The 27451-nt window shown below is 37.3% G+C and overlaps 1 protein-coding gene across 1 annotated transcript; it reads right to left on the reverse strand.

The window, feature by feature from the left end:
* Positions 1 to 784: 784 nt before the first annotated feature.
* On the reverse strand, positions 785 to 27363 carry ankrd52a (ankyrin repeat domain 52a). Its single transcript, XM_032555961.1, has 28 exons — positions 27153 to 27363; positions 26405 to 26488; positions 26217 to 26295; positions 25922 to 25992; positions 24581 to 24781; positions 24395 to 24482; positions 23445 to 23587; positions 22489 to 22701; positions 21494 to 21572; positions 21288 to 21402; positions 21097 to 21179; positions 20892 to 21009; positions 20744 to 20812; positions 20500 to 20640; positions 20262 to 20324; positions 20054 to 20165; positions 19002 to 19073; positions 18725 to 18926; positions 18554 to 18641; positions 17775 to 17892; positions 16625 to 16844; positions 16454 to 16541; positions 15749 to 15832; positions 15434 to 15579; positions 14560 to 14642; positions 14306 to 14388; positions 13459 to 13550; positions 785 to 12525 (listed from the first exon to the last, which is right to left on the reverse strand). The coding sequence occupies exons 1-28, from the start codon at positions 27177 to 27179 to the stop codon at positions 12254 to 12256; spliced, it is 3234 nt and encodes a 1077-aa protein (XP_032411852.1). The 5' UTR covers positions 27180 to 27363; the 3' UTR covers positions 785 to 12253.
* Positions 27364 to 27451: the final 88 nt, after the last annotated feature.

Below are 27451 nucleotides of genomic sequence, written 5' to 3' on the forward strand. Positions count from 1 at the left end.
GTTTGCTATATTTGTCAAACAAGATAGCAGGTGAAAAAAAAAATCCAGGTTTTTCAAAAATTTTAACTTCAAATCTTGTAAAACAATGTGTCAAACAGAAGGCCCATGGGCCAAATCTGGCCCTCCGTAGCTTTTATGGGGTCCTCCATACTGCAAATTACATCAAGAGGTTCCTCCAGTTGTTCACAAATAAGCAAAATTCACACAAAATCAATATTTTTCTGATTTTACTGCAAATGTTTCTCAAAATTAATACAAAAACATTGGGTTTAAGTCAGTGCTGCCTCACCTTTACCTGATGTCAAGTTATAGGGTGTGATTGATACAGCAAGTAATAAAATGTGACTTTTCTTATACATTAGCGCAAGTATCGTAAAAGTTCCTTGCAAACATTTCTAAACCAGCACCGTAAAATCTGTAATTTTTAAAGCAAAAATTACAAAAAACATTCACAAAATCCTGGAGAGACTGATCAGTGTGGAAAGATGTTAAATATAATTTAATTTTAAGAAACACTTATTGAATGCAGAAACAAACAGCTGTTTATTAATATTTTAAGAGTTTAATGGGTTTTATCAATATATTCTGGCGTAACCGGCCCTTTAAGAGCATTTTTATAAGGCCCAAAATGAAAACGAGTTTGACGCCCCTGCTGTAAAATATATTAAACCGCCCAGTTCTAGTTTAATGAGCTGACGTTTTTTTCGACAAAAAAGCAAAAATAAATATTTTTTTAACATTATTGAACCTTAAAGAATAAAAAAAAAAAGCGAGAGACAGGAAATATTTAGCAATAGCACTTTATTGAACACAAACAACCCTAAGCCACAATACTGAATGACAAGACCAATTGGCTGCAGCAAACATTTTATAAAATAGATTCAGGTTTAATGTCACTAAACTGTTTTTTTTTTTTCTTTTAACGTCAGAAAGACAGATGCAGGTTTTTCCAAAACAGTGAATGATCTTTTACATATTTAACATTTCTGTAACAAATTATCATTCACATGTTCACACAAAGGAATAACAAGGCAAAGTGCTTTCAGGATTGCATTGTTGAAGAAACAAAAACAGAAACATGAATGGCTTGAGGTTTCAGGTGAGACGGCGGGTTTGTGGAGTGGAGCTGGTACAGTTTTTGTTTTCGTGTTGGCGTGTGTAGGTGGCGGCAGCAGGGAGAGGGGAGGGCCGTAATATTTGGTGGGGAGAAAACCTCAAACCTTTCACCTTGTCCTGTACCCCTTGTAAGTCAAACCCGGTGTAAAATGTGAGGGCAGTGTGGAGAGACGGACGCCTAAGCAGCCAGAATCTGGACAGTTGGATTCGAAGGCAAACAGCTTGAGGGACACAGACTGACTTTCCTCCCCGCCAACCCTCAAAAACAGAATCCACCTACCCATCTTCATCGTGACAACCTGTGATATCGGTACAGCTGCATGAGCCTAAATGAAGCTGTAAACGTTGAATTATCTCATATTATAGGGCTGGACAGAAAAGCATACACAGAAAAATGAAATAAACTAAAAAGAAAAGGTAATCATTTACTTTACTAAAGATGGTTCCTCTGACCATTCACCACTGAATGTTAAAGGGGAGAGACTATCATAATCTGCATCACAACTTTGTCTGGCTTCACATTCCAGTGGTATTTTGTCGTATAAATGCTTCTCATAAATATATTTTTTTAAACGTCAAGTAGACATGTACAGCACATCCAAGCACACTTTATGTATAAGTATACAATTGCTCATGATAAATCTGTATTCCCGTACAGTGGACTGACCCATTAAAAGCCAGAACAGGTGGAGAGACGAACAATACTCAATGCTGCAAAACAAGGAGGTAGGAGTAATGCTACGAAGAAACAAAAACAAAACAGCGAGCAATGCTAGAATGTTGAAATATCTGTGATACGCCAGGATTACTGAACCACGATAGTTAGCGCCAACAGCTGCCACCCCAGTCAGTGTTTGAGCTGGTAGATTTTTAATCTTATTTTCTAAATAAAATTTTTTAATCTGACGACACAGGTGCATCTCAATTTAAAAAGAGAAACTCACTCTATACTGAAATCAGACAAAACTTCAAGAATCTATTCCGTTATTTCTGACGATGATGGCTTACAGCTAATGAAGATTCAGTTAATTTGGAAACATTCATAAAACGTCACTTCTAACAAAGATGGCCGTTTGTATTGTATGAAATCAGATTCATGGAAAGTTGAGTGGAATGAAAAAACGTCCAGCAAGGATCGCCTTATAGCTAATGGAAATTCAGTTAATTTAGAAACAGCCATAAACTGTCATTACTAACAAAATGACCGCTTGAGCTGTATAAAATCAGATTTGTGGAAAATTGAGTGGAAGGAAAAACGTCCAATAAGGCTTGTGGCTTACAGCTAATGAAGATTCAGTTAATCAGAAAACATCCATAAACCGTCATTAGCAAAGATGAATGTTTGTACTGTTTACAAGCCAATTCATGGAAAGTTGAGTGGAAGGAAAACTGTTTGGAAAAGGATTGTGAAGCAAAGTTGGTTTAAATGTTTTGAGTAGATTCCTTAATTGCGAACAGATCATGTCAAAGGAGCTCTGATCATATCGCTTCTGAAAAACGACTTTTGGGATTTTCAGTAGCAGTAATCATCAAAGTCAACAGGAATAAAAGCTTTAAATATACTCAAACAATTTAACTTCATGCCGGTTTTCTGCTGAATCGAGATGCATCTGTACGTGTTGACTGGATTAGCAGCTGCGGCGGCTTTTAACTGAAGTAAATCGTCGACGGCTGTTTTTGGCCCGCCAAAATAAAAGTTCCATCATGTTTCCAACCGCTTGTTTCTAGTTCGGTTGTTCATCTGAAAGTGGCTGATGTGAGCAGAGTAAATTCATTGGTCCTGTTGTCATCACAGGTCTGGAGACCGCGCTGCTGGTGATGGCATCAACTCCTTCACACACAGTAGAATAGTATATTTGCAGACTTGTAAATGAGGTAATCAGCGTTATGCTAAATAGGGAACCCTGTCATTGACACACTTTATTCACCAGAAAAGCAAAATGAAATAATAATAATAAAAAAAAAAAAAAGACAGGACCGTGGAAGAAAAAATAAATCAAATTTGGAATGTCAGGTGGACAAGCCAACGTTTTCCCTCCTCCTATGCTTGTGAAGGTGCATCGTGGTAATAATTTGATTGTAATTCATCACATGCCCTGATTCAGAGTCCTTCCACGTACAAGGGCTCCGTTTTTATTTCCCAGATAAACCATGGTTTACTTTTCAAATCTTATTTTTCTTTAAATCTGTAATAAATTAAGGCTGCCTCAGCAGCAGATCAACACCTGCCTAAAGTCCAGTTGATGGAGTATTGTTAAAAGCTCATGAGTTGCAGTAAGGTGGTAAAATCTTCAGTGAAGCAGACTAAACCAAAGAGAGAAAGGAGAAAAAAAAAACATGAAAGGGACTACAAATACAACTAAAGTATCACAAAACATGCAATATACATCCTACAGCTAAAAGCACATTCATGGGGGCTCCTAATGGGCAAATTCTCTGATATGGCTCTGCTTTAGAGTAATCAAGATCAATAGGAGACTCACAGAAGGAGCAAGTCAATAAGGTGCTCCATCAGAATATAACCGTCTTACTTCACCTGCGTACAATACTTGGTTTCATTCATTTCAACATTAAACACCGCAAAGTGTTTCTAAAATCCACTTTCCACCTTTTTGTGTAAACGCGATCTCCCCTCTCCTAACGCATCTTCTGCTGGTGAAAACTAACTGAACTTTCAGGGGGGAATGTTTCTCTAAAAAACCTCCGAGTTACAAACGCACGGGTGGAAATCTCCTGTGGGTTTGACTGTACAAGCTTTCGGCTACACACTGAAAAGGGAGAGGGGTGAAAAAAAAACAACCTTAATGCTTAACATTGAGAACAACATAAGGCCTTTCAGATTTCCTTTTAGTTTTTTTCCCCTCATATCACCGACTACGAAGGAGGAATCGAGGATGCATATAAACACACGAACACATGCAAAGGAACGTGTCTAGTCCAAATTACAATACCATCAAAGTCCATCCATTAAAACAAAAACAAACAAAAAAAATCTATTCCAACTTTTCAACTTGTGCACAGTCCTGTGTTTGAGCAGGCAGCTTTTAAACTTTCATTTTAAATCACAGTTTTAAGAACAGAATCTCACATCTCGCGTTTAAACGCCACCTCTGAATACAAACAAGAGGACCGCTGAAATCCTTCATTTGCTACAGATCAGTGACTTTTGGTGTCTTTTTTTTGTTTTTTTTTATCAAAAGAAAGGAGAAGGGATCATAAGTTTTTTTTTTTTCTTACTCAACCAAGGAAGCGATGATAAACAAAAGGTTATTGCACTTATACCTATTTCAAACAAGGTCAGCTTGACAGAAGATTTTCATGCCTTAATGTTGTAGTAAGACAACAAATGTTACGTCACTTCTAGAATATGATCACACTGTTATTAACACTGCACACAGCTACAAACTGCAATCCTATTTCTAGTTCAGTCTACCCTAAAATAACACAATACTATCTCCACAATCAATTTGCAACACAGTCACAACAAACAGTTCACCCTAAAGTTTGATGACGACTTGGTTTGCACTGTGAAGAAGTTACTAGATGAATAACCCAGAAGGCTGAGAGGAATAATCAGAAGCAGCTCTGGAATTTCAGACAGCGGTCTCTCTACAGTTACTGTGTTTCTAATAATCAAGCCTCACGATTTCTGTGGGGGGTTTTTTATTTTTATTTTATTTTCTCCCTCACATCTTGGCCTAAATTTGGTCGATTTTGCTTCTTATGGTTCGGAGAGCCCTCCGAGCTCCGAGGTGCCTTCTTTGGGTTTGTGCTTTCAATCTAGCGATCGTTCGTTCACCGTTTGATGTGCCTAAAGGAAATCGCACCAGTAGTGTGCAATTTCTTCTGCGACCCTAAAAGTCACGGGAAATGTGTGGAGAAATCCAAGCGAATCTAGAGGCAGTTATTTAAGCGTTTACTTTTAATTTGAAACATAATTTAAAGGGCAAATATCATATTAAAGAGCCATTCTTGAGATCCATTATTTTCTTTAAAATCACGACAGCAAAAAAAAACAAAAAACATTTGTAGCCACTCTAAACATTTAGCGATGACAGCTTCAGCTATAATTTTTTTTCTACGTGTCTGAGCCAAATGGATGAGTGTGTTTGCAGCTAAAGCCTGATTGAATATCCATCCATCATCGCTTTGTTTATCGTAGCAGAGTCGCAGGAGGACTGGTGCCGATCGGATTTAACGTCAGTGTTTTAGGTTCCCTTCCATCTAGGAGAAGTACAATTATTGTAGTGATTTGTTAGGGCCAAAATTGCAATTGTGGGGAAAATAAACTGATAAAGTTTGAGTGGCGGGACAGATTGGAGTAATGTTTCTACAGCTACATTACTGTGATGCAGTTAAACCCTCACAAGAACAAAACAAAAACACTGACCTATTATGTGTACAAAAGTGAGACATAACCACATCAGAGTAAAAATGACAGAACTGAATGCTGCCAGCTGTTTAGTTTTCCCAATTCATCATTTTGCTGAATTAGACTCTACAGGGTGCTAGTTCTCCAAGTTACCACTCCTAGAAAACATTTCTTCCAACTTTCTCCATCTCAAGTCTTTAGCATCTCTATTTTTGTCTTGGATGGACGTAATATTACAATCAACGCCAGAGTTTTGCATCCAAGTTGTGACGCCATAAATTTGGGCGGCCTTGTGCTTCCTGTTATTAGCACAAGCTACAAGCCTGAACACCAATCGAAAAAGCGGTAGAAATTTATGATATATGCCCTTTAAATGATGATGCTCAGAGGGAGTTGGGTTCTGCCACCACGTATGTTCAGTGTGTTTTTTTCTTCCCCATTGTAAGGCTTCTGGAAAATACAAATGGAAGACCGTACCTTTCGGTAGTTACAAGTAAAAGGCACCGTGCCACCTCTGTGCTTGGTATTACACAGGTCATATTGGTGGGGTAGAGGGAATGAATAACCAGCTGGGAAGGTGTTCTACAGTGAAGTTATATTGTTTTGACTTAGAGGTAAAGTTTTATAGCTACCTTAACATCCCAGCTGATATTTAACTGGACCTTTTTACTCTGACTTGCACCAAATAACAGATTCATCTGTTAATTGTAATGAAGGGAGATGTATTGGAACAAGGTAAATATGCGCTTCAGTTTAAAAAAAAAAAAAAAGGGCTAGTGCATGTTTAGATATGACAAACTTCCGATGTAAAGTCACAAGCACACAAAACTACTTCTTTTACTTGCGAATAATCTACATGACTGACATTAGGGGAAAGGAACAAATACACCACACAATCAATGTCAGCATCGTCACACAAAAGATCACTGTTGAGGTAAAACTGCAGGTCCAATAAAAAGTACAAGGTGCAGTTGGCTGCCCCTTCGCAAGGTAGGAAACATGAGACATCCGCCAACGCTGATCGAACGCTTCCGCGCAGATCGTCTGGTTTAGGCTGGTTTAAGCAGAATTACACAACCCACAAGACGGATGTACAAGGATTTTTTTTTTTTAACTCTTTGTTAGCATAGCTGTACAAGCATCCTTCCTGTCTTAGTATTTTTTTATTTTTTTTTTGAGGTACACAACGTCAATTCCCAGTGTCACTTGGCTCTGGATAACAGACAAGCCATAGTTTGATTGTGTTTACAAGTGAATTCTGAAGTCATTCATTCATTCACAGTGGAAAATATGGCGAAATCCCAAACTCTCAGAGCTAGCTTGGTACCATGGCAACCTTGAGCTATGTGCTACCTCAATTTATCTGTGTGCTTCTCGACCCCCCGGGGTGGCGTCTGCGGGACCTAAAAGTAGCCAATTTTTTTTTTTTAAAGCAATCAAAGCAAGAAGCATAACTCTACAGGAGATGTAGCGTCTCGGGTGCTGCCAGGTTTTATTTTCTGTTATAGCTTTTAAGGCAAAAGGCTCAACAGTGGATCAGAGTTGAATTGAAATTTGCCATTTACTTCAAGTAAAAACCAAGACATCCATTGAGGCAAATCAATTCTATATTGTATATAGTATGCTTTTTTTTTTTTTTTTGGACATCAAAAATGATTTTTTTTCTCCTTTGTAACACACAATATAAACCACCTTGTTAAACACACAAACAATGGATTGCTTTGTCAATACTAAAGGGACTACCTATATACTTGAGAAAAAAATGTCCAATTATAAAATACACCAAAACTCAACAGAATACTTGTATTTTAAGTAGTAATTTCTCATGCACATGTTTATATAGCTTTCTTTTGAGTAATATAACTGGCTTAGAGACATGCAGCTCCGAACACAAAACTGTAAGAATCCTGTCTACGTCTGAATATGTTACTGACCGAGTAAATATGATTCATGTCTAAAGGCAAATCAAGGTTTCTATGGCACTAAATGGGTGTAGCTTAGGTGCATTTTGTCAAATATAGGCTATTTATGAGTATGTGTCATCATATCTACTGTAGACCTTTTTGTTTTTTTGTCCGTCTTGTTTCACTGTACTGTAAGGCAATCTCAATGGAATGGATGACCGTTAATGTTAAATTTCATCTACAATTTTATCCTTTATGGTTTTAGGCTTCATTCTACACAACTATAAACGCCTAAAAGGCGGGAGAGAGGGGCGGGGGGGAACCTAAACAAAACAAAACAAAAAAAACATATCCAGACCTTCAAAGCAGGAAGACTACTACACATACATTAGAATAAGTAGAGAGTTATATTTCTACATGCTACCTGTATATTCATATCCACGCAAGACAAATGAAGAGCAACAGTTTAAAGTCGGGAGAAAGAAAACTGTCGCGCTCTGAACTGACCCTACATTCATTTCAGTCAGTAAATTCATGGCTCAGATTTGATGGTCAGACTGTAAACTGCTTGAACATATGCATAAATCCATTGCTGCTTAACAGAGAGGCTTTCCTCTCTCCGTCCCTCTCAACACATTTTGGCAAACAGGCCTTATTTGTGATAAAATATGACATCTAACCCGCATTTGAATCTTCCATTGGCATTGATGCTGTGATTTACTGAATTGGCCTAAAATGGATGGCAGTGCAATATTTGTGCTGCACACTTTTACACACACACGCTATTGCTACAATTGGACCTTTCATTGCTTTCTTTCCATCTCTGACTCCAAATATATTGTATAATATGCTCCATTTGTTTAATAGTAGCTACGTCACAACTGCGACCTAGCTCCATGCACAATCACTGGTATCACTGGTACACAAAAAGTAAAATAAAAAGCATGTATAAGAATACTGTAATACAAAAAAGAAAAAAGATTACATCAAGCGTCATTGCACAAGTCAATGACTGACTCCATTTACGACACAGATAAGGACATCACGAGAAATGAAATAAAAATCCCTGCCCAAAACCAGGCTGGCCTGACAGCACCTACAGATGGCAGAGAGGATATGGAGAGTGTTTAGTGAAACCTGCCCGCCTGCCTGAGGTGTTGGTTTAATCTCTCAACTGACTTTACACGACTTAGGCCAAAGTCTGCATTGTTAACAGTAGGCTGGGTGATGGGAAGAGATAACACAAGTCAGAGCAGACTCTGTCCCCAAGTGCTTAAAAGCACCACTTTTTTATTCAATATATATATTCTTATATGTTTTATTTTTTTAAATAATGCATTGATGGAGTACAATTTAGTTGCAGCCTTTGCTTCTTTTTTTTTTCCTCTTCACCTTTTCTCATTTACATTTCCTGTATTCAGCAGCAACACATGCATGTAAACATAAGTACATACATTACATCTGCTCTACTTTGCACACTTAGAACCTGAATGTACTAAAGTGCGTGCTTGACTACGTAATTAAGTGCTGTAGGATTACAGATTTTAAAAAAATTTAATTTTGGAACATCCCATCTTGGGGAGAAAAATGATATATATATTTTTAAAAAAACAGAAAAAACTTTAGATATAAGAGATCTGATTGAATTAAGAAACTCGACCTGCTGCGTTAGCAGGAATCCTGAGAAGAATAGCGAAAGTATGTATCTATCTGCAGTACTACTGGGGCGTTTTCCACTAAAGTGGTTCCAAAAAAAAAAAAAAAAAAATGAGAAAAAAGCTGGAGCCAGAAACAGGTTGGTTTAATCTAGTGTGCATCTGACCTTTTATCACTTTTATTTCTAATTTCCCAGGATGATATCAGTGCTTTTAACTCCAAAAACTAAACAATTTTTTCCCCATTTGTGCAAAAAGATGCTCTATTGTCACCAGATTAATCTATTAACTCTTAATACCACGAGCAGCGATGCGATTAACTCTTAAACACAGCGATTAGAGCATTTATTAACAGTATCTGAAGATAGAAAATAAGTTGGTGTTCAAAAACTAAGCTGGGGATCTCAATATAAATAATGGAAACATGAGAGAGTGAGTTTATCTTTTAATATGAAAGTCAAGTGTTTTTTTCTTTCCATTTTTGTTTTAAATTAGTAAAATCATTGGTCGTTTAACTCTCTTTTCCCACTTCCAGCTCCTGATCAAAGTGTTTTTTTCATCCCAGTTGGAGCAAAGAATGAACCAGTTAATCGCTACCAGAGCTGGAAACGGAAACAACTGGCGCCAAGGAAGCACCAGCAACAGATTAGCACTGGAACCAATTTGATGAAAAAGCCCCAACTAACATCACCGCCTTTCCAAACGGAGAACAAAAGGCTGGGCTTCACAGATTTGTTCAGTTTCAGTCAGTTATAGATGCCGAATACAGTAGTAATCTACAACTCTTAACTCAATGAGATTGCTGCTCTGAAAAGAATATTTGTCAGTTTGAGAAACAAAAATCAAGCTTAATACACCGCTGTGAAAGCATTTTTTCCTTTGTAAAGTGTATTCAACAACAAAGTCTAGTCTAGGTCCTCTTCTCTTATCCAGTCAAACTAACGTGTGCAATTGTGCCACTTCAACACCAGAGGATATGAAGTCATCACACCAAGGAAACTCATCTGACTCAGTGTAAGCTAACCACCGTCAGATGGCTCAACACAACTAAATAGCATAGATAAAACATCTAGGAGTCACCAACAGCTCTAGTGGTCTGATACAATCATCTTTAGTATGCTTAATACCAGAAAATGGGATGAGGAGACGACTAAATTAACACAAATAAAAGCACATATTTGGATTTCTGCTATTCCTGAAATCTAAACAGGGATTGGCCTAAGCAGAGATACTTCTTCTTCTTCTCTTCTTAGCCCTATTTGTTTCTTGCAGGGATACGACCTCCCTGCTCCACTAACAATGCCGGAGCGTAAAGATAAGCCAAGCATTTATTTATTTATTTGTTTATCTACTTAAAACTCCCATTAGATCCGATGGTGCAATTGTAGTTAAATGCCGCTGCCATCAAACGGGCGGCAACATAATCAGTGTCAGGGCTCGTTACGTTCTGCCACCAAGCAATCCAACTGAAATGAAGCGTCGTAGAAGGCATGGGTCAAAAGGCATTTCTTGAGATGCCACAAAGGCAATCCAGTGCATTTAAGTTGACACTGACAGTAAAATGCCCGGCACGCACAGAGCCATTCGTTTAGTCTTCAGGTAAATTTAAAAAAATGAAAAAGAAATCAAAACACATTCTAGGGAAACAAAAGCCCTTGTGACAGTGATTGTCTATTTATTAACGCTCAACAAAAAGGCAAAAAAGAAAATATTGCTTGGAAACCGCCCAATAATTATAATAGTTCAAAAGAAAAAGAGACAATATTTGTTTAAACAGATCAGTTCACCACTAAGAAGCTGCGATGTAGATTCTTAAGACAACTTCACCAGCTCCACAAAATACTCCGTTAGCGAGAGCTTAAACATCAACGGCCAGCTCAAAATTTAAAGACACACGCACCAAAAAAAACAAAAGGAAAATAATATTAGTGCCTAAAAACAAGACTGATTGCTCTCTTTCAGTAATCAGGCCATTCAAATTGTGAAATATTCTCTGGAAAACACTGTTAAAGAGATGGGAAATAAATTGAAATGGCTTGTTCATTTATGTGCTCAGATATAAGATGCTTCGATGAGGTGTTGTTGGCAGATATTACTAGTAAAGCCTTCATCTAGAAATAAACAAGGCCTCAGTCAGTCACTATCCTACAGCAGTTCTCTAAGTCCTACGAAAACAAACAAAAAAAAAACAAAAGAAGAAGAGAACGTTAGGCCTACGGACCCTGGGTGAAGATGAAGCAGCTGCTAAACGAGTTGACGAGGTATATCGAGATCTATTGTCTTTCTCTATACAGTACAGTTCATCTCAAATAAATAATTTATAGCCATAGTAGTGTTGATCAACTTTGGTCATAACTTATATGCTTAGAAACATTCTAGCTTAACAAACACTTATTTAGCATCTTTAAAAACAAAAACAAAAAGCGGGGTCGGCACGCGGTACGTAGGGATGTTTCGGCCCGACCCCAGAATGGCTCTCCTTTGGAAGGAGACATGCTAATGAATTCAGCAGCATTTACCAAATCATCTTAAAATGCCAAACAATTCTAGGCCATACGTTTAGAGTAAGCTAAGGATTTAACAACTTTATGACCCTTTTTCCCCAAATTTCAGATTGTACTGTAGTACAAAAAGCATTGCACTCTTACGCAAGAACTTTGACTTTCCCTTGTGTGGTTCCTTCATAAAAATCTAGGCTAGTAGACAATTTAATAATAAAAAAAAAGGCTCAAAAACTCTTTGATCATTCTTTTGGGAAGGCTGTACGACCCTCTACAAGGTCACCTTTCTGGTTAAACATGATATGACTTCTCTACTGAATGATATGGAGAAAAAGGACAGTTGGTGAAGATACCGCCATGCTCTGAGAAGTTGGCTGTATAATGACGTCAGCAGGGCTTTAAAGGGTTAAATAATTTAGAGATGGCCAGATTGCTAGTTCGTAGTAAATGTCTCGTCGTGGTGACCTTGTAGAGTGATCTGCTTCTTTGCATTAAGCACTACCAGGAGACGGAGGAATGGGATCTAATTGCATAATAGGTTTGACTGCACCTCAAGAGAAGACCAAACGCTCACGCACGCACAGACGCACGAACACGTACATACAGAGAAAACAGACATGTGGGTGGGTGCTCTTCTGGTCCTCTTGACCATGTTTAAGGTAGTCGCCCCCTGGTGGTGGTGATGTTGACAGCAGCTGGCTGAGTTCACTCAGACAGACACCCGTCCAGGCCCACCGGTGCACCGTGGCGGTCTTTGACGTAGCCGTTGTGGAGGCCGTTGCTGGGCAGAGGGGAGCAGGCGGCGGTGATGCCGCAGTGCTTCAGCAAGTTGAGACCCGCAGAGGAGGAGACGGTGGGCGAGGAGGAGGAGCAGGAGGAAGGGTCCCGCTGAGGGAAAGGCTTCATGGTAGATAGGATCAGAGCCAGGCAGTCAGCCACGTCCTTGTTGGGCGCACAGGCCAGAGCCGGGGTGTGGCCTGATTGGCAGAAAAATCAGCGTGAGAAAGTCCCAATAACTGCATTTCCATTACAAATATGTGCAAAAACGTTGTCAATATTCCGCTAATGTAAAAAAAATAAATAAAATACTACATTTTCTATTCAATAAACGCAAATTTGTTTATGTGACAAGCTGTTAAAAAACAATGCCTTACTGAAACAATCATTTGGATTAATCGATTAGTGAAATAATTGTCCACTAATTTAGTAACTGCTTAATTGTTAGTTACTATACAGCATGAAAAGAAGGCAAATTGTTGAAAGAACATATATAGAGCAGTAACTTAGTCTAAACTGCACAACAAATAGATTTTGCATCCAAGAACAAAAAAAACTAACAAAAAATTATTTTTTTTTGAAACTCCTCAAATTGCAGTTTTAGCTCCATCTGATTCAAATTCTGTAAATAAAAAAAATCTCCTATTAAGCATCTTTTGCAATTAATCTGTTATTAAAAAAAAGAATCAACTGATTATTCTTGCACTGTAATGATATTAAGTTAGAAGAAAGCGTTGAGCTTTTCACATGTTGATATTTTAAGTATTTTTTTAGTTGCAGATGCATCCTTCACAACAACTGATAAATAAAGTGTTACCTAAAAGGAATAAATGTTTCTTTTCTTATTTGAAACAGAACTGAATTATTTGTTAGTATTTTTTTTAAGTATTTCTAATGCTGTATGATGTACATTTTAAGAGGCTAAATGAAAATTATTTAGAATATGCCAATTTCTTTATGCGATTAATTGATGACTAAAATAATAATTAGTTGCAGCCCTAAACTTGCCCTATATCAGATAGGCTACAATATTCTTCCTACATCATCTGTGCCTTAATGTTCCCTGATAAATATATAAAAAACAGGAAAAGGAAGGAATGAACCAGCACCATAGAAGCTGTGAAGTTTCTCACCTTCCTCATCCACAGCCAGCACCGTAGCTCCTCTACTCAGCAGTGCCTGCACCACCGTAGCCAGGCCGTTACGAGCTGCAAGATGGAGGGGCCTGCACAAGACCAGAAACAAAAACAATGGCAGCTCAGACTGAAAGCTTCACTGCAAAGGGACAGCTAATAAAAGAGCAGAGATGGTTTTAAATAAGAGTTTTTGGCTGTACTTCTACAACATTTAAGTCAATATGCTCTTAATGACAAATTATTAAGAGCATATTGACTTAGATGAACAAACTTCAAGTTTTAAATGGTAAAATTTACAGACCGGAGCAGAAATCCAGCATACAAGCACATTTATTGGTGAGTAAAATGTTCTTAGCTGCATAATTTTAATTAAAATTAATTTAAATAATTAAGACATTTTTGGGTAGATGAGAAATGTCAACCATGAAGAAGGATTGCCATTTTTCCTTCTGTACAGTTACAATTTAGTCTAAATCAGATTCAGGCTAATCATTTTAACTGCAATCATTGCTACAAACTATAAACTGTAGCTGCTATTCAAGCCACGTCACAATTTAGTGTGATATTGTCTGATAAAGGTCAGAGTTAATTTTGAAGTATTTGGTGTAACAATAAAATTTAACACAAGTCTCTTCAATACTTCTCATTTGTGTCACTTTTACAGAAACCGCTTAGTAGCATTTCACCTTGATCAGAGCTTCCAAATCTGTATTTTATTTTGAATATCTTAGAATGGACTTGACGCACAAAAAATATGCAAATAAGCAGAGTTATTTTGAGTCATGTAACACAGAAAAATCTACAAATATATATTTATTTTATGTAATAGTTCATAAGTTCTTACATTTGCAGTGCACTGTTGGTGGCATTTATCAGAGTGGGATTGTGGATCTCTCCCAGAATCAGCAGAGCGCACATCTCATGGGCCTGAAGGAAAAACAGTGTAAAAAAAATGATCACTGAAAACTGTGTGGAACCATTATCTGTTTCCAGAACAATTCACCTTAAAAGCAATATTTGCTCGAGTTGTTTTATAATTAGCAGGATGCTAGTGCTGCTAATAAATGTGTTAACTATTGTGGAGGTAAGAGTGTGTACCTTGCTGCAGGCCAGGTGCAGGGCAGTGTTCCTGTTCTCATCCAGCAGTGTCAGGTCGGCCTTGGCTCGGTGGAGGAGGATGGCTGAGCAACAACAAAACACACATTTGGCACCCAAACAGCCGCTATACAGGTGGGTTAAATTTATTATGTTTGTTTGCAGCAGAATTATGCAACATTTAATTGGTTGGAAAATTATTTTTATGATGCTGTATCATAGTAGACACACATCTAACATACAATGTGACCCTAAAGAAAGGAGGCATTAAGGTTTAATTTCCACTTTCCAGATTTTTAAGTCAACAATAGCATTATTTCATGTTAAAAATAAACAGCTAAATCTTAAGAATGTTGAGGCAAAACTAATCAGACTATAAAAGTCCAACAACATCAAAACTTGTGGTCAGCATCTTAGTTATTTTTTAATTGATGAATGCATTCTGAGCTTGTACCGGTTTTCTCTGTTTTTTTCTGCCTGAAGACTCTTCAGAAGTCTAAATTGATACTATATATATCTGGCTTCAATCATATTGAACTGTGTGAATAGTCTTTGATAACTCTTAATGCATACAGTTAATAAAAACAAGCCACTTTCAAGTTAGTCTGTTTTTATATTTGATCTAAAAAGGTGTACTAGAAACAGAATTTTTTAGAAACACTGACAATCTGGATTCTGAATATTCAAGCATTTTTAAATTTGTAAAATATAGGGTGTTTTTCTTACTTATTTTTGGTGTAGGTGACACAACTGGGTTTCTATTTTACTTTGCACAATGGACAAAATTTGAATTTTTAAAAATAAAAACAAACAAAAAAGCTATTTTTGGGAAAATAATAGACTCTACATTAGAAGAGAGACCAGGGTTAAGACTCACCCACAGTGCCGCTGAGTCCCCTGTCAGCAGCAACCATCAGAGCAGAGCGTCCACTCGTATCCACGGCATTGATCTCTGCGCCGTGGCGAAGAACCAGCTGAAGTCCTGCCACATCCTCAGCGAACGCAGCTGCATGCAGCGGGGTCCTACAGGAACATGCAGAAACAAAACGATCAATAATGAAGATCCTGAGTAAAGTAATACGTAGCATCTGAGGATCAAAGATGTTTTATGTCTGTGGTGATGGTAAGATATTCCTGATCCAAGCTGGTGGAAATGTGTAAATCTTTCCAAATCAGTCTCGAGTCCACCAACCTTCCTTTGGCGTCTCGGGTGTTAATCATGTGGACCCTGGCAGATTCCAGCAGCCTCTCTGCAGCGCCGCTGTGGCCGTTCATCCTACAAACAACAAGTCATTTATTTACTTATTACGGTAAATTAAATAGATACAGAATTGTAGATATAACTGAAGCAAAAAAACAAACTTCACATTCTACAACCCGCATCATTTTGCACATAGCTCTTTTTTTCTTTGGTGTCTGTCAGGTTTTTGTTTGTAAAAACAGAAATGAAGCACGTAAAAAGAAACAAAATGAACTGTAACAAGTGTAGCATTATGTGTGACTATTGATCAACATGAGTCAATGAATCTTTGTAATAAAAATACAAACTAGAAATCAAGTGGCATCTTTCCTAAATGTTTTATTCTTGTTCATTCTAAATTATTCCGCCACTTATTTGTTGACATTTTTTCCCATTTATTTCAGTGTTTGAAATAAGTTTATCTTTAAATTGACTGTAAAGGTTATTTTTTTCCATTTTGTAAAAATCTACCTCTATCATAGTTGTTCTTTTGTATTGTTAATTTTTTTGTACAAGTATATCCCAAAGGTATTCATCTATTGATCACATTTTAATTGTTTTGCAGTCTAGAAACAGTTTTGAAATTTGGTCCAGTGTAGAAGTGTTTCTTTTTAAAGTTTGGCACCCAACATAAGAATATGCAACATTAATACTCACAGAGCACAGTGCAGGGGAGTGAAAGAGTCTCCCTCTTCATGAATAAATGTTTTAAATTCAAGTAAAACCTCCAAACAGTCTTCATGCCCTGAAAACAGAAACACATCAGCACAGATTTAATAACGCCATCATCAGTATTTAGAGACTTTCCACTCATGAAGCCGAGCAAACCTTTGTAAGCAGCCCAGTGTATCGGCGTGTATTGTTTGTTGTCCAGCAGTTTGTCCTGTGGGTCAGTTGCCATGGTGACCTGTACCAGACTGGCCAGTATCTCTGTGTGGCCTCTGGAGGCAGCATAGTGCAGCGGTGTCCTACCCTGGGCGTCCCGACATAACGGAGAAGCTTTGCACTCCAGCAGAGCTGCTACACAGTCATCATGTCCCAACACTGCCTATGTAAATACAAACAAATAAAAAAAACTGCATTGAATTGTGGGGGTTTTTTTACATTTATGCTGGGCGAAAGAGACTGTACTGGCTGCTGGATCTGTTCTCTTGAGTAGGTGAAAAACTGTAGTTTTTATTTTAACTTGAGCACAATTTAAAATAGAACTGGGCATCAAACAATCAGATTATTTTTCCTTTTCACACTGATTAGCAGAGGTAGGCAGTAACTAGTTACATTTACTTGAGTAACGAAAGAAGTGCTTTTTACGTTTGAGTAATTTCATGATGAAGTATCTCCACTCTTACCTGAGTAAAATTTCTGGATTTTCTACCCATTGAATGAAAAAACAAACATGTTTAACCTAAAATTCACCAGACAGACACACACCTGCAGTTTTTGTTAAAATTTCATACGTTTTTTTTTTTTTAATTGAAAGAAACAGATTTTTTTTTTTTTTTGCCTGATTTAGCTTTTTTTTGTTACTTATACGAACTATTGTCATTTAGGTCCTTAAAATAAAAAAAAATTCCCCTTAACTTTATATTTTGGCCTACCTCATGATGTATTTTTTAAATATTAAATGATTGATTATTTGATCAGTTACTCAGTACTTTTCACCAAATACTTTTTACTCTTACTTGAGTCATTTCTTAGACGGTAATTTTTTACTTTTTCTTGAGTAAAATATGTTGAATTGTGCTACTCTTACTTGAGTACAATTTTTCTGTACTCTACCCATATCTGCTGATTAGACAGAACATTATGACCACCAGAATATTTTTGTTAGTCACCATTTTACTGCCAAACAGTCCTGACAACTAACCCTGCTGCAACAAACCAAAGTCAACCTTCACTGTACAAATTAATCCTTATTGTCAATCAAGTGGTTTTTCTGTTTATACTGTGGTTCAATAATTGGGTGTTTAAAATTTACCCCTCTGTGCAAAGCCGTGTGTCCTCTCTTGTCCTTAGCGTCTGGTAGAGCACTTTTCTCCAGCAGGAAGTGGACACAGTCAGTGTGCCCTCCCAGAACAGAGAGCATTAAAGGGGTTCTGATGGAGACAAAATGAACAATAAAGCTAAAATTAAATAAAGCATCTTTTAAAGCTTTCTATTCAACATAAAGACACACACTTTGGCTGTGATATAAATTATTTGTATTTTCCCAATTAAAATGGACAAAAATACAAATGTGTTTATCACATAAAGTGCAGATGATGAACGTTTGCCCTGTTAAAAGAAAAAAAACCAACAAACATACAAATTGGGATTCCCCCAGTGAATATAATATAGAATGACACAAATGGCCTAGTCAAAGCCGAGATATTCAACCAAAGAATTAGCCATTCGGGTGTCCCAACTTATTTTTCTCATCTAAAGGAATTTCATTTGTGATGTCGTTTTGTTTAACAAATAGAAATGTAATTCCTTGCTTCTTAATTTTCCAGCTTTTACTTTTACAGATAAACTAAAGATTAGACGGAAATTTTGTGACATCACCTTTTTTTACATGATTGTATTGCATTGATGTAGATTTCATTTAATTTTTAATCACTCAATTAATATGAACAATTCAATTAACAACTAAAAGAAGCAGAAAGAAGTAGAAACTTGATTCACAAAGAGAAAAATTAGTTTAGAGTATTACAGACATGTTTCAAATACACAAAGAAACGGTTTGTAGATTCTACATTTGAAAGGAAAACAACTCACTGGCCAAATTTGTCCGTGACATTGATGAGATCCCCCTCCTCCCCATAGTCAATCATCATGCGCAGGCAGTCCGAGTGACCATTTGCAGCTGGTTTACAGAAAAGACAAATTAAAAATTTAAAACAAACCAGCCACATTGCTAGAGAAGGCTTTCCGCTTTGGCTACAATACCTGCAACATGAATCGGAGTCCACATGAGATGGTTGTCGTTGAGCAAACAGGAGGCCCCCTGAGCTAAAAGCACCTCCACGCAGCGAGCGTAGCCTTTCTGCGCCGCCAGGTAGAGCACAGAGCGGCCGGCAGCGTCCTGCATGTCCACATAGGCTGCCGTCTCTGTGAGCACACGCAGGGCCTGCCAGTGGCCCCGATCAGCCTGCAGGAGGAGCAGAATTAGTCTCCACTTTGCATTTAGTCAAGATTAACAAGCAGAGGTTTGTGTGACGCTCACAGCGAGATGAAGAGGACTGACTGGAATGCTGCTCTCTATGTCTCCAAGTGCATTAAAGGACATCTCCAAGAGCTGGAAAAGTAAGAAAATGCAAGTTTAATACAGAAGAAATCAGGCATGTAAACGAATTAGATTGAGCTGAAGCTTTAAGCAATTAGTAATTTCATTGCAAAAATACAGACTCTCACTATATATTTTTGCAAATATCACAGCACACTTTAAATACGACCAAAACTTACAAATAACTTTTCAGCAAGATTTACAAGCTTCTTCAATATGGAAGAAAAAGTACTAGTTTCATTGGCAGATCTTATCACTTTTACATCTGCACTTTTCAGCGAGTAAAATTTAGATTTTGAGACCTTTTCAATGTCACCGCTTTGAGTCGCAGGCAGAATGCAATAAAAATGTCTGAGCACGGCTCAAACTTTAGCCTGACACAAGAGTGAGCGAAAAAATAAATATACATATATGGGATTAAACAGTCATGTCATGACTAAATTTAAGGAATATATACAAACAAAATTAGATTATCCAGCCTTAAATTATAATTTAATGCCTTAAATTTGTATTAGATTAAATTTATATGAATTTGAAAATCTATTTTTTTAATGTAAACTTAACTAAAAAAATGTTTTTTAATTAAAAAAATATTTCTTACAGCTATATATAAATTTAACACATTTTAGATTAATTTAATACTTTTTTAGGATGTGCAGACACTCTGTTATAGCAAGATGTTTTTCCAAAATTTAAGAAAAAGAATTTTAAAAAATCTACCGGTGGAAGTAGCAATTTTTAATCAATATTCAAAAAATTTTAGCTTAAAACAAGCTCTTATATTTTTCTGAAAAGTTGCTTGCAAGTAAGTTTTGTCTTATTTCAAGTGTACCAAGTGTTTTTTGCACTGGAATGTTTACAAAAATACTTGGTAAGATTTTATGTCTTTGCAGTGTTAAGGTGAACAAGATTAAGAAAAAAAACACACTTAGGTGACAATCCTAGCAGTGAGGATGGATAATAAAAACATTGGTGCTCGTCAGAAAACTCACCAGCTCCAGGTTCTGCTTGTTGCCATGGTAAGCTGCATAGTGAACAGCACTGTAACCTTTAGAGTTGACCATAGATGGATCAGCACCATTGTCCAGAAGATGCTCCAAGCAACTGTTGCAAAAGGCACCAAAGAGCAAAACTCAATGAGTTGCTGATTATATATAATTATCCAATTATTAAATTTATTCGAAGATAAGAAAAACTCACAAGTAGGACTCTTTCGTCTCATCCTCAGTATTTTGATGGTTCCCAGAAAATTGGCGATCAGTTCTGACAAATCAATAATAAACAGATCTGTGAATATTTGCTCCTGGACAGAAGCAGTCCAGGGGCTGCAAATGGCCCCCGGGCCACACTTTGAACACCCTTTATCTAGCTTAATGCAGCATATTAATGTTTTTTTATTTGTTTTGTTTTGAATTTAAAATCTAAACACGCTTCTCACCTGCTGAAGGCTTGGGATGCAGCAGAGTAGTGCAGGGGAGTGCAGCCAGTCTGGTCTTGCTCGTTTACCTCGGCGCCAGCATTCACCAGAGCCACGGTGCACTGGTACCTCCCATTAGCAGCCGCATAGTGCAACGGTGTCCTACAGGGCACATGCCAGGTGAAATTAGACAATCACATCAAAATATACTGTAATTTCTGAATTTAACTGGTAAAATGTTCAGACAACATCATGTAGAACTTACCTTCCCATTATGTCTCTCTTGTTCAAGTCAGTACCGCTACTTAAGAGCAAGTTCAGACATTCAACATTTCTGTAAAAAGATATGTTTATTAAAGAAAAATGCATGTCTTTGGTAAATAAAAAAAGAGCATAAAAGTTGTGCTATTTACCCTCCAGAGGCAGCAGCGTGTAGACAGGTCCTCCCAAAGTTGTCAGGGGTGTTAATGTCAAACCCAGCCGATAGCACATGCTCTTTACTCATAGATGAAACTATACTATACAGCTGACCTGAAGGGACATTAACAAAATTACTCACATAGACATAAAGAAATAAACAAGTGTGTGAATCAGAGTGGATTTATTTAGAAAACAAACCTGAGGAGAGTAACTTGCGACAACAGTCTGAAAACCCGTACAGCACAGCTAAGTGCAAGGGGAACATTCCATGGATCCCACGTCTGAGAAACAAAACAAATTAGTAAGAAGCTGCATTAGATGCTGAACACCAAATAAATCAATAAAAGTCTGTTTTCTAAAAGTTAAAGCTGTGAGATTTTCGCCTCTACCTGGCTGTGTCTGCTCCGTTGGTCATCAGAGTGCTGATCAGCAGTTCATGGCCGTACTTAGCAGCAACGTGGAGGGGGGTATTGCCATATTTATCCACACAGTCAATTTCCCCACCTGATAAAAACGCAAAGAAGAGGGAAAGAGAATTAAATACACATTCAGAGCAGAGAACAAAATGAAAAGGAAAAAAAAAAGTACTAATTACCGTTTTGGATGAGGATCTGAGAGCGTGTGAAGCGTCCGTGAATGGCTGCCATGTGCAGGGGGCTCTTCCCTTCTTTGCTCTGATGAAAGTAAGAAAAAAATTATTTTCACAAAAATGTTCACACAAAGCTAGTATAGTTTTAAAATACATCTACTGCAGGGCTGCCCAAGTTTTATATCCATCCCTTCTCTAATAACACTCCTGAATCAAATGAATGGCTTGTCATCAGTCCCCTGCAGTGGCAAATGTACGATGGTGTATAGGCCTGTCGCAATAAACAAATCAATTAATCGCATGATGAATGAAAGTTATCGACCTCATTTTAATCTATGGGCTTTATCGTTTCTTCCTGCCCTTTTCTCTTTCTATTGATGACACTGGATGAAAAAAAGGCTCAAATTCGGTGACCTCCACTGACCCTGCCCTTCTTCATTTCCTTAGCGTAAGGGAGGAGTGAACGATTACATCAGGTAGTCAGATATACCCATCTACTCTATCTAAACCTACCAATTATTGAAGGGCAATATAGTATACAGACTGTACTCTTTTGGTTGAATGTAGTTTTTATTTCCACTTTGGTTTTATGTTGTGTTTGGTTTTTATTCAAATGCATTTTCTGTTAACAGAGACTGAGAGTCCAATTTATTTTTGGTTGTTTTGTTTATTTTTTTACCAGTTCCAGTGTTACGTGTTCTTTTGAAAATAAAGTGTGTTAATTTTTAGCAGGATGTGCTTGCATTATTTTGTCATTACCATTACATCAGTTCAAAAAATATGATCATTTATCGCAATAATCTTTGAGACAATTAATCACTCTGCAGAATTTGTTATTGTGACAGGCCTAATGGTGCATTATAAATAAAATACTTTAAAATGAGAGCTTGTGATGCAGTAATGAGAGCGTCACAAGCTCTCATTACGCGCTGAGTTTGGCTCCAAGTCGTTTTGTGGCGTTAATCTGCATCACAGCACGGTGCACACTGCTCTTTTCTTACCTGCTGGTTGACATCAGCCCCATTGTTGACCAGCAACTCCAAACACAGGGCACCATTGGTGGAGACGGCAGCCAGGTGCAGAGGGGTGAAGCCACACTTGTTGGGCTGGTTAACATTAGCGCCATGGTTCACCAGCTCAGTCGCCACAGCTTCCTGTCCCATGTAGCAAGCCACGTGAAGCGCAGTGTTTCCGAAGCCGTTGGGCTCATCGATCTGACAATGAAACACAACCGAAACATCAAACTTTATTTAAAAAATCCTATAAAAACATTTAAAAAGAGGTAAACTGACTCATTAAAGCCATAAACACCGGCAGGGCTGCAACTTACGATTATTTTAATGAGTAAATAATCAATTATTCTGACAACTATTTGATTAATCTACTGATTATTCTGACAATTTGTTGGATTTTAAAAACTGGCAGTCTCAAGATTTTTCATTCAGTTTTTCATCAAATAATTTCAATATATGTCCTACAGAACAACAAATAATTAAATCCTGTTTTAAATAAGAAAGTAAACAATTTATTGCCTTAAATGCAATAACAGCATACATTTCATGATCATTAAAAGGATGCTAAAAAATACTTCTAACATCAACATGTGAAAAACTTAATTAACCGATTAATAATTTCAAAGCAAAAGTTGATTAATATGATTTTTTAACTAAATTAAGCTACCACTAAGTCACTTAAAGAGTTTTGGTTTGAACATATTCACAGACAAAGTAGGATTTTTTTTTTCTTAAATGAAAAATTTTTATATTCTTTGTACAGTTTTGGTTTCATTATTGTTCTGAGTATGTTGCTCTTTCAACAAATTGCTAGATTTTTGAGTCTGTATACTCCAGTTAGCGATTAATTGATTATTAAATTAGTTGACGATGATCAAATCAACATGATTAATCGTTTCAAACCTAGACAGCAGTGATGCAAACATAAAAACATGACCTCTCACCTCTGCTCCCATCCTCAGAAGGTACTTTACAATTTCGATGTGACCACTCGCAGCAGCAGCATGGAGAGGTGTATAACCCAGCTTATCCTTGCAGCTCTTGTCAGCACCACGGGATACCAGCATCTTCACAACCTCTAAATGTCCTGCAAAAATCACAAAAAACATTTCAATGTAAGATTTGATCTACAGTTTAGTGTCCAGAGCTAGAAGTGTCTGGAGAAAATGTTTGGTTAACATATGTAGTGTTGTGTCTTACATTCTCACATTGAACACACTTACTAGCGTTACTGTGCTTTATTTGGACAAATTTTACTTCTACAGTTTTAATTCCTGCCTAAAAAAATTTTTTAAAAACAGCTGATTTGTAGTACTGGCAAGTAATTAGGTCTGCATTAATGCGAACAAACAAATAATTATTTTTTTTTATATACAAGAAAACCTTTTAGTGCCTAAAATGCAAAAACTGAGCATTCTTTAAGTCTTTGCTTGATCATTTGTAGCAAATAATGAATCAGAAGCTAAATATACTTCTAACATGAACATGTGAAAAGCTCAGCGCTTTCTGCTTCATTTAAAAACACAGCGTTGGGATAATTTGTTGATTATGTTTTGGATCAATCGATTAATAACTAGATAGAAAAAGGTGCTTAGTTGCAGATGTTCTTTTTACCTTTCAGGGTTTTTTTTCTTTTTATAGAATTTGAACCAGGTGAACCTAAAACTGCAAAGAACATATTTACAGATAAAGTATTTTTTAAATCTTAAATACAAAATGTGTTTAATTATTGTACATTTTTGGCTTAATTGCTTCTCTGAATATGTTGTTCCTTCTGTTGAGTCTGTACATTTAACAATGTACTTGATTACTAAATTAGTTGATGATTATTTAAAAATAATTGATTAGTCACAATTAATTGTTTCAGCCAAACATGAAATAGAAACTTGTTTACCCAAATAAGCAGCACAATGAATAGGTTGCCTCTCCTTCTTATCAATGGCACTCAGGTTGGCTCCTTTGTTCAGCAGCAGCTTCACCATCTGTTCAACAATTAAAACAAAACGAAACCAAAAAAACAAGCAGAAATTAACTTTATAGTCATCTCTACACGTTAAATGGTTAATCCTTGCAGCCTCACCTCTTGGAAACCACTCTGAGCTGCATGGTGCAGGGCAGTCCGACCGGTGCGATCTGCCATGTTCAGGTTGCTCAGCTGGGTCAGCAGAGACTCTGCGCAGCGCGTGGCACGGTTGGCAGCAGCCACATGCAGCGGCGTCTGCCAGAACTTGTCTCGCGTGTTTGCCTCGGCTCCGCGCCTCAGCAGAAGACCCACTGCTCTCTGGAGAGACGGAAGCCACCACCAAAAGTTAGAGTTTTAATTAAAGCATTAGGGTGTAAATATGTACAGTTTGTTTAAAAACCATCAAGTCTTCCATTCTATCACAACAACATTTTAAAGTTTTTTTTATGACAGGCGAGAGGAAGATCCAGAAATTATGTCTGGCTCTACAGTTGCAAAAACTAATGAGTCCTGCCCCTCGCCCACATATTGCTACACGCTGCTGGAAAACTAAATTTTCCCCTTTTGTAAGAAATAAATGTATAACCATTTTAGCATATTTTTTGTTGGACAAATGAACAACAGCAATGTAGAAACTAAAGTAGTGTTCCCCATCAATTTTATTGTATGAACAACATTTTAAAAGCTGCAACTGGCAAGCAGTCAGAGACTATTAAAACTACACAATTTCTTTTTAAAAAAAGAAACTCAAGCAATGGTTGAAAGTCTATATCTGAGAGTCTTGTATCTTGTTTTTATACTGTTTCTGTCTGTTGGTTAATTATTTCTAGTGTAAATGTTTTCCTTTGTTGTTATTTTTTCTGTCCTAATAAATGCACAGTGAAGAGTTTTGTTTTTTCTGCTTACTTGAAACTTAGCTATTGTGCTAATGCCTGCATGCTTACACCGCCATTAATTCTGGTAATGTTGATCAATATGCACTGTCCTGATGAAATTAATTAAATTAAGCTGACAGCAGACTGGCTACTTGAGCACATAGCCCAACTAATGAGCGAAGTAATATTAGCTTGTGGTGTTGACAATATAAAAAGAACAAAAACAAACACATTCTGTGCAACAAACACTTCAAAACCACTGATAAATTTAAAACATTTGTTCTACATTTCCTACTTCTGCTTATAAAATTAAAAAATACATTGTAGGCAATATTATTATAACTGTACAGCAGTACATTAATCAAAATGTTCTTTATTTTAGTGATGAAAATTGTTCCTTTTCTGTTTTAAATAAGCTATAAGATCATGTTACACATTTTTGTTTTAAATTTCTGTCCAATTGTCCTGGAATTAAAACTAGAATTAAAACATTCAACATACATAACTGTGGTTGGACACAAAAGAAATTCAAATATAAAAATAATTAGCTAGAAATGATAGACTCCTTAAAATAGACACCTACTTCATTCCTTGAAGCAGCTGCCCTGTGCAACGGGGTCAACCAAACGTTGTCTTTAGCATTTACACTGGCACCTGAAAGATATACATTTCCATTTTCAGTATAGGTTCACAAAAATCTGCAAACAAAATCCTCTTCTATGTATATTTTATTGTTTTAGCTATAAAAACAGACACAAGATTTATTTTGCTGACTGTTTCACTCCCCCTTAGAGATGGGATTCAGTCTTATGGAGCATGCATCATGTTGGACCATAAAAGGTACCGACTTTAATCTGCAATAAATGTAGCGGAGTCACCTGATTCAATGAGGAGGTCCATAATATGGACATCACCCACACAGGCAGCAGCATGAAGTGGTGTGCGGCGCTCATGGTCCTATTAAAACACACACACACGCACACACACAATACGTGAAGCATTAGGACTCCAATTTGCATTCCATCCAGTATGATCCGCATCAAAACTCAATGTACTTGTCACATACCAGTGCATTGACATCTTCCTTTCTGTGCAATAACAGTTGAACTTCTTCAGTATTACGACTGAAGATGGCCTGGACCAGAGGAGGCTGAAAAACACAAACACCCCGGAGTTACAAATAAAACTACGCAATAATAATAATAATAATAAAAACAATAATTTAAAACCAAAAGAGAACAAAACCTTAACACTAATCCAGATCGATTACTCGAAATATGCCCATCTCTCGTACCGCTCTTTATGGTCTATTTGAGCCGCTCAAATAGTTGGTAAAAATATAAATACTTTTGGGATAGCAAATGCATAAAAATATTGGCATGAAGGTATATTATGTTTTCAAATGTTTATTGCAACTATTTAAATATGGGGCTGATTTTCTCCCGTTCTTTTTTTATTTTCTTTCCAGCAGTTAGACCAAGCCCTAGCTGAGGCCTACAGGCCCCAGCCTTCAGTTCTTACGTCAGTTAGCTAAAAGGCTCGAGCTAACTAATGCAGCTACGGATCTGGCTCTGGCCCAGACTACGGTCGAGGCTATGCTTCCAACCACAAAAACGATACCGCACATCAAAAATACATGAAATTCTGTCCTCCTAATTATTAAACCAACAAATATATGCATGCAATAACGATGAGCAACAGTAGTATTTCAAGCGGTTCGGCGAATACGTAGCATGTTGCGCACTACAGTAGGTTCCTTCCAGCAAATAGACTGCGCCAAAACACAAACACGGAGGGCTTTCCTTTCAGCGTACCTGGTCTGTGATGTTAAGTACTCCCATCTCCCAACTCAGCCAGGACGGAGCTCCTTCATGAGGATTAAACTTCGAGGTAAAGCTGCAGTGCAATTACAATTTCCACCGCTCAGACTACACCCATAACTGAAAGCAAAAAAAGAAATGCGGTCTTTCTCTCTCGGTCTGTCACTGTTGTTGTCTGTATCCAGCGTCTGGTCTGACGATGGCGCTGGTCCGCCTACAGGCGTGGCGGTCCGCTTTCTGCTTTCGGGGGTGAAATGTCTACACCTAGTGGCGGTGAAGGATACAGCATTTAT

The sequence above is a fragment of the Xiphophorus hellerii genome, chromosome 1 (assembly GCF_003331165.1).
Source record: "Xiphophorus hellerii strain 12219 chromosome 1, Xiphophorus_hellerii-4.1, whole genome shotgun sequence".
NCBI classification, from domain to species: domain Eukaryota; kingdom Metazoa; phylum Chordata; class Actinopteri; order Cyprinodontiformes; family Poeciliidae; genus Xiphophorus; species Xiphophorus hellerii.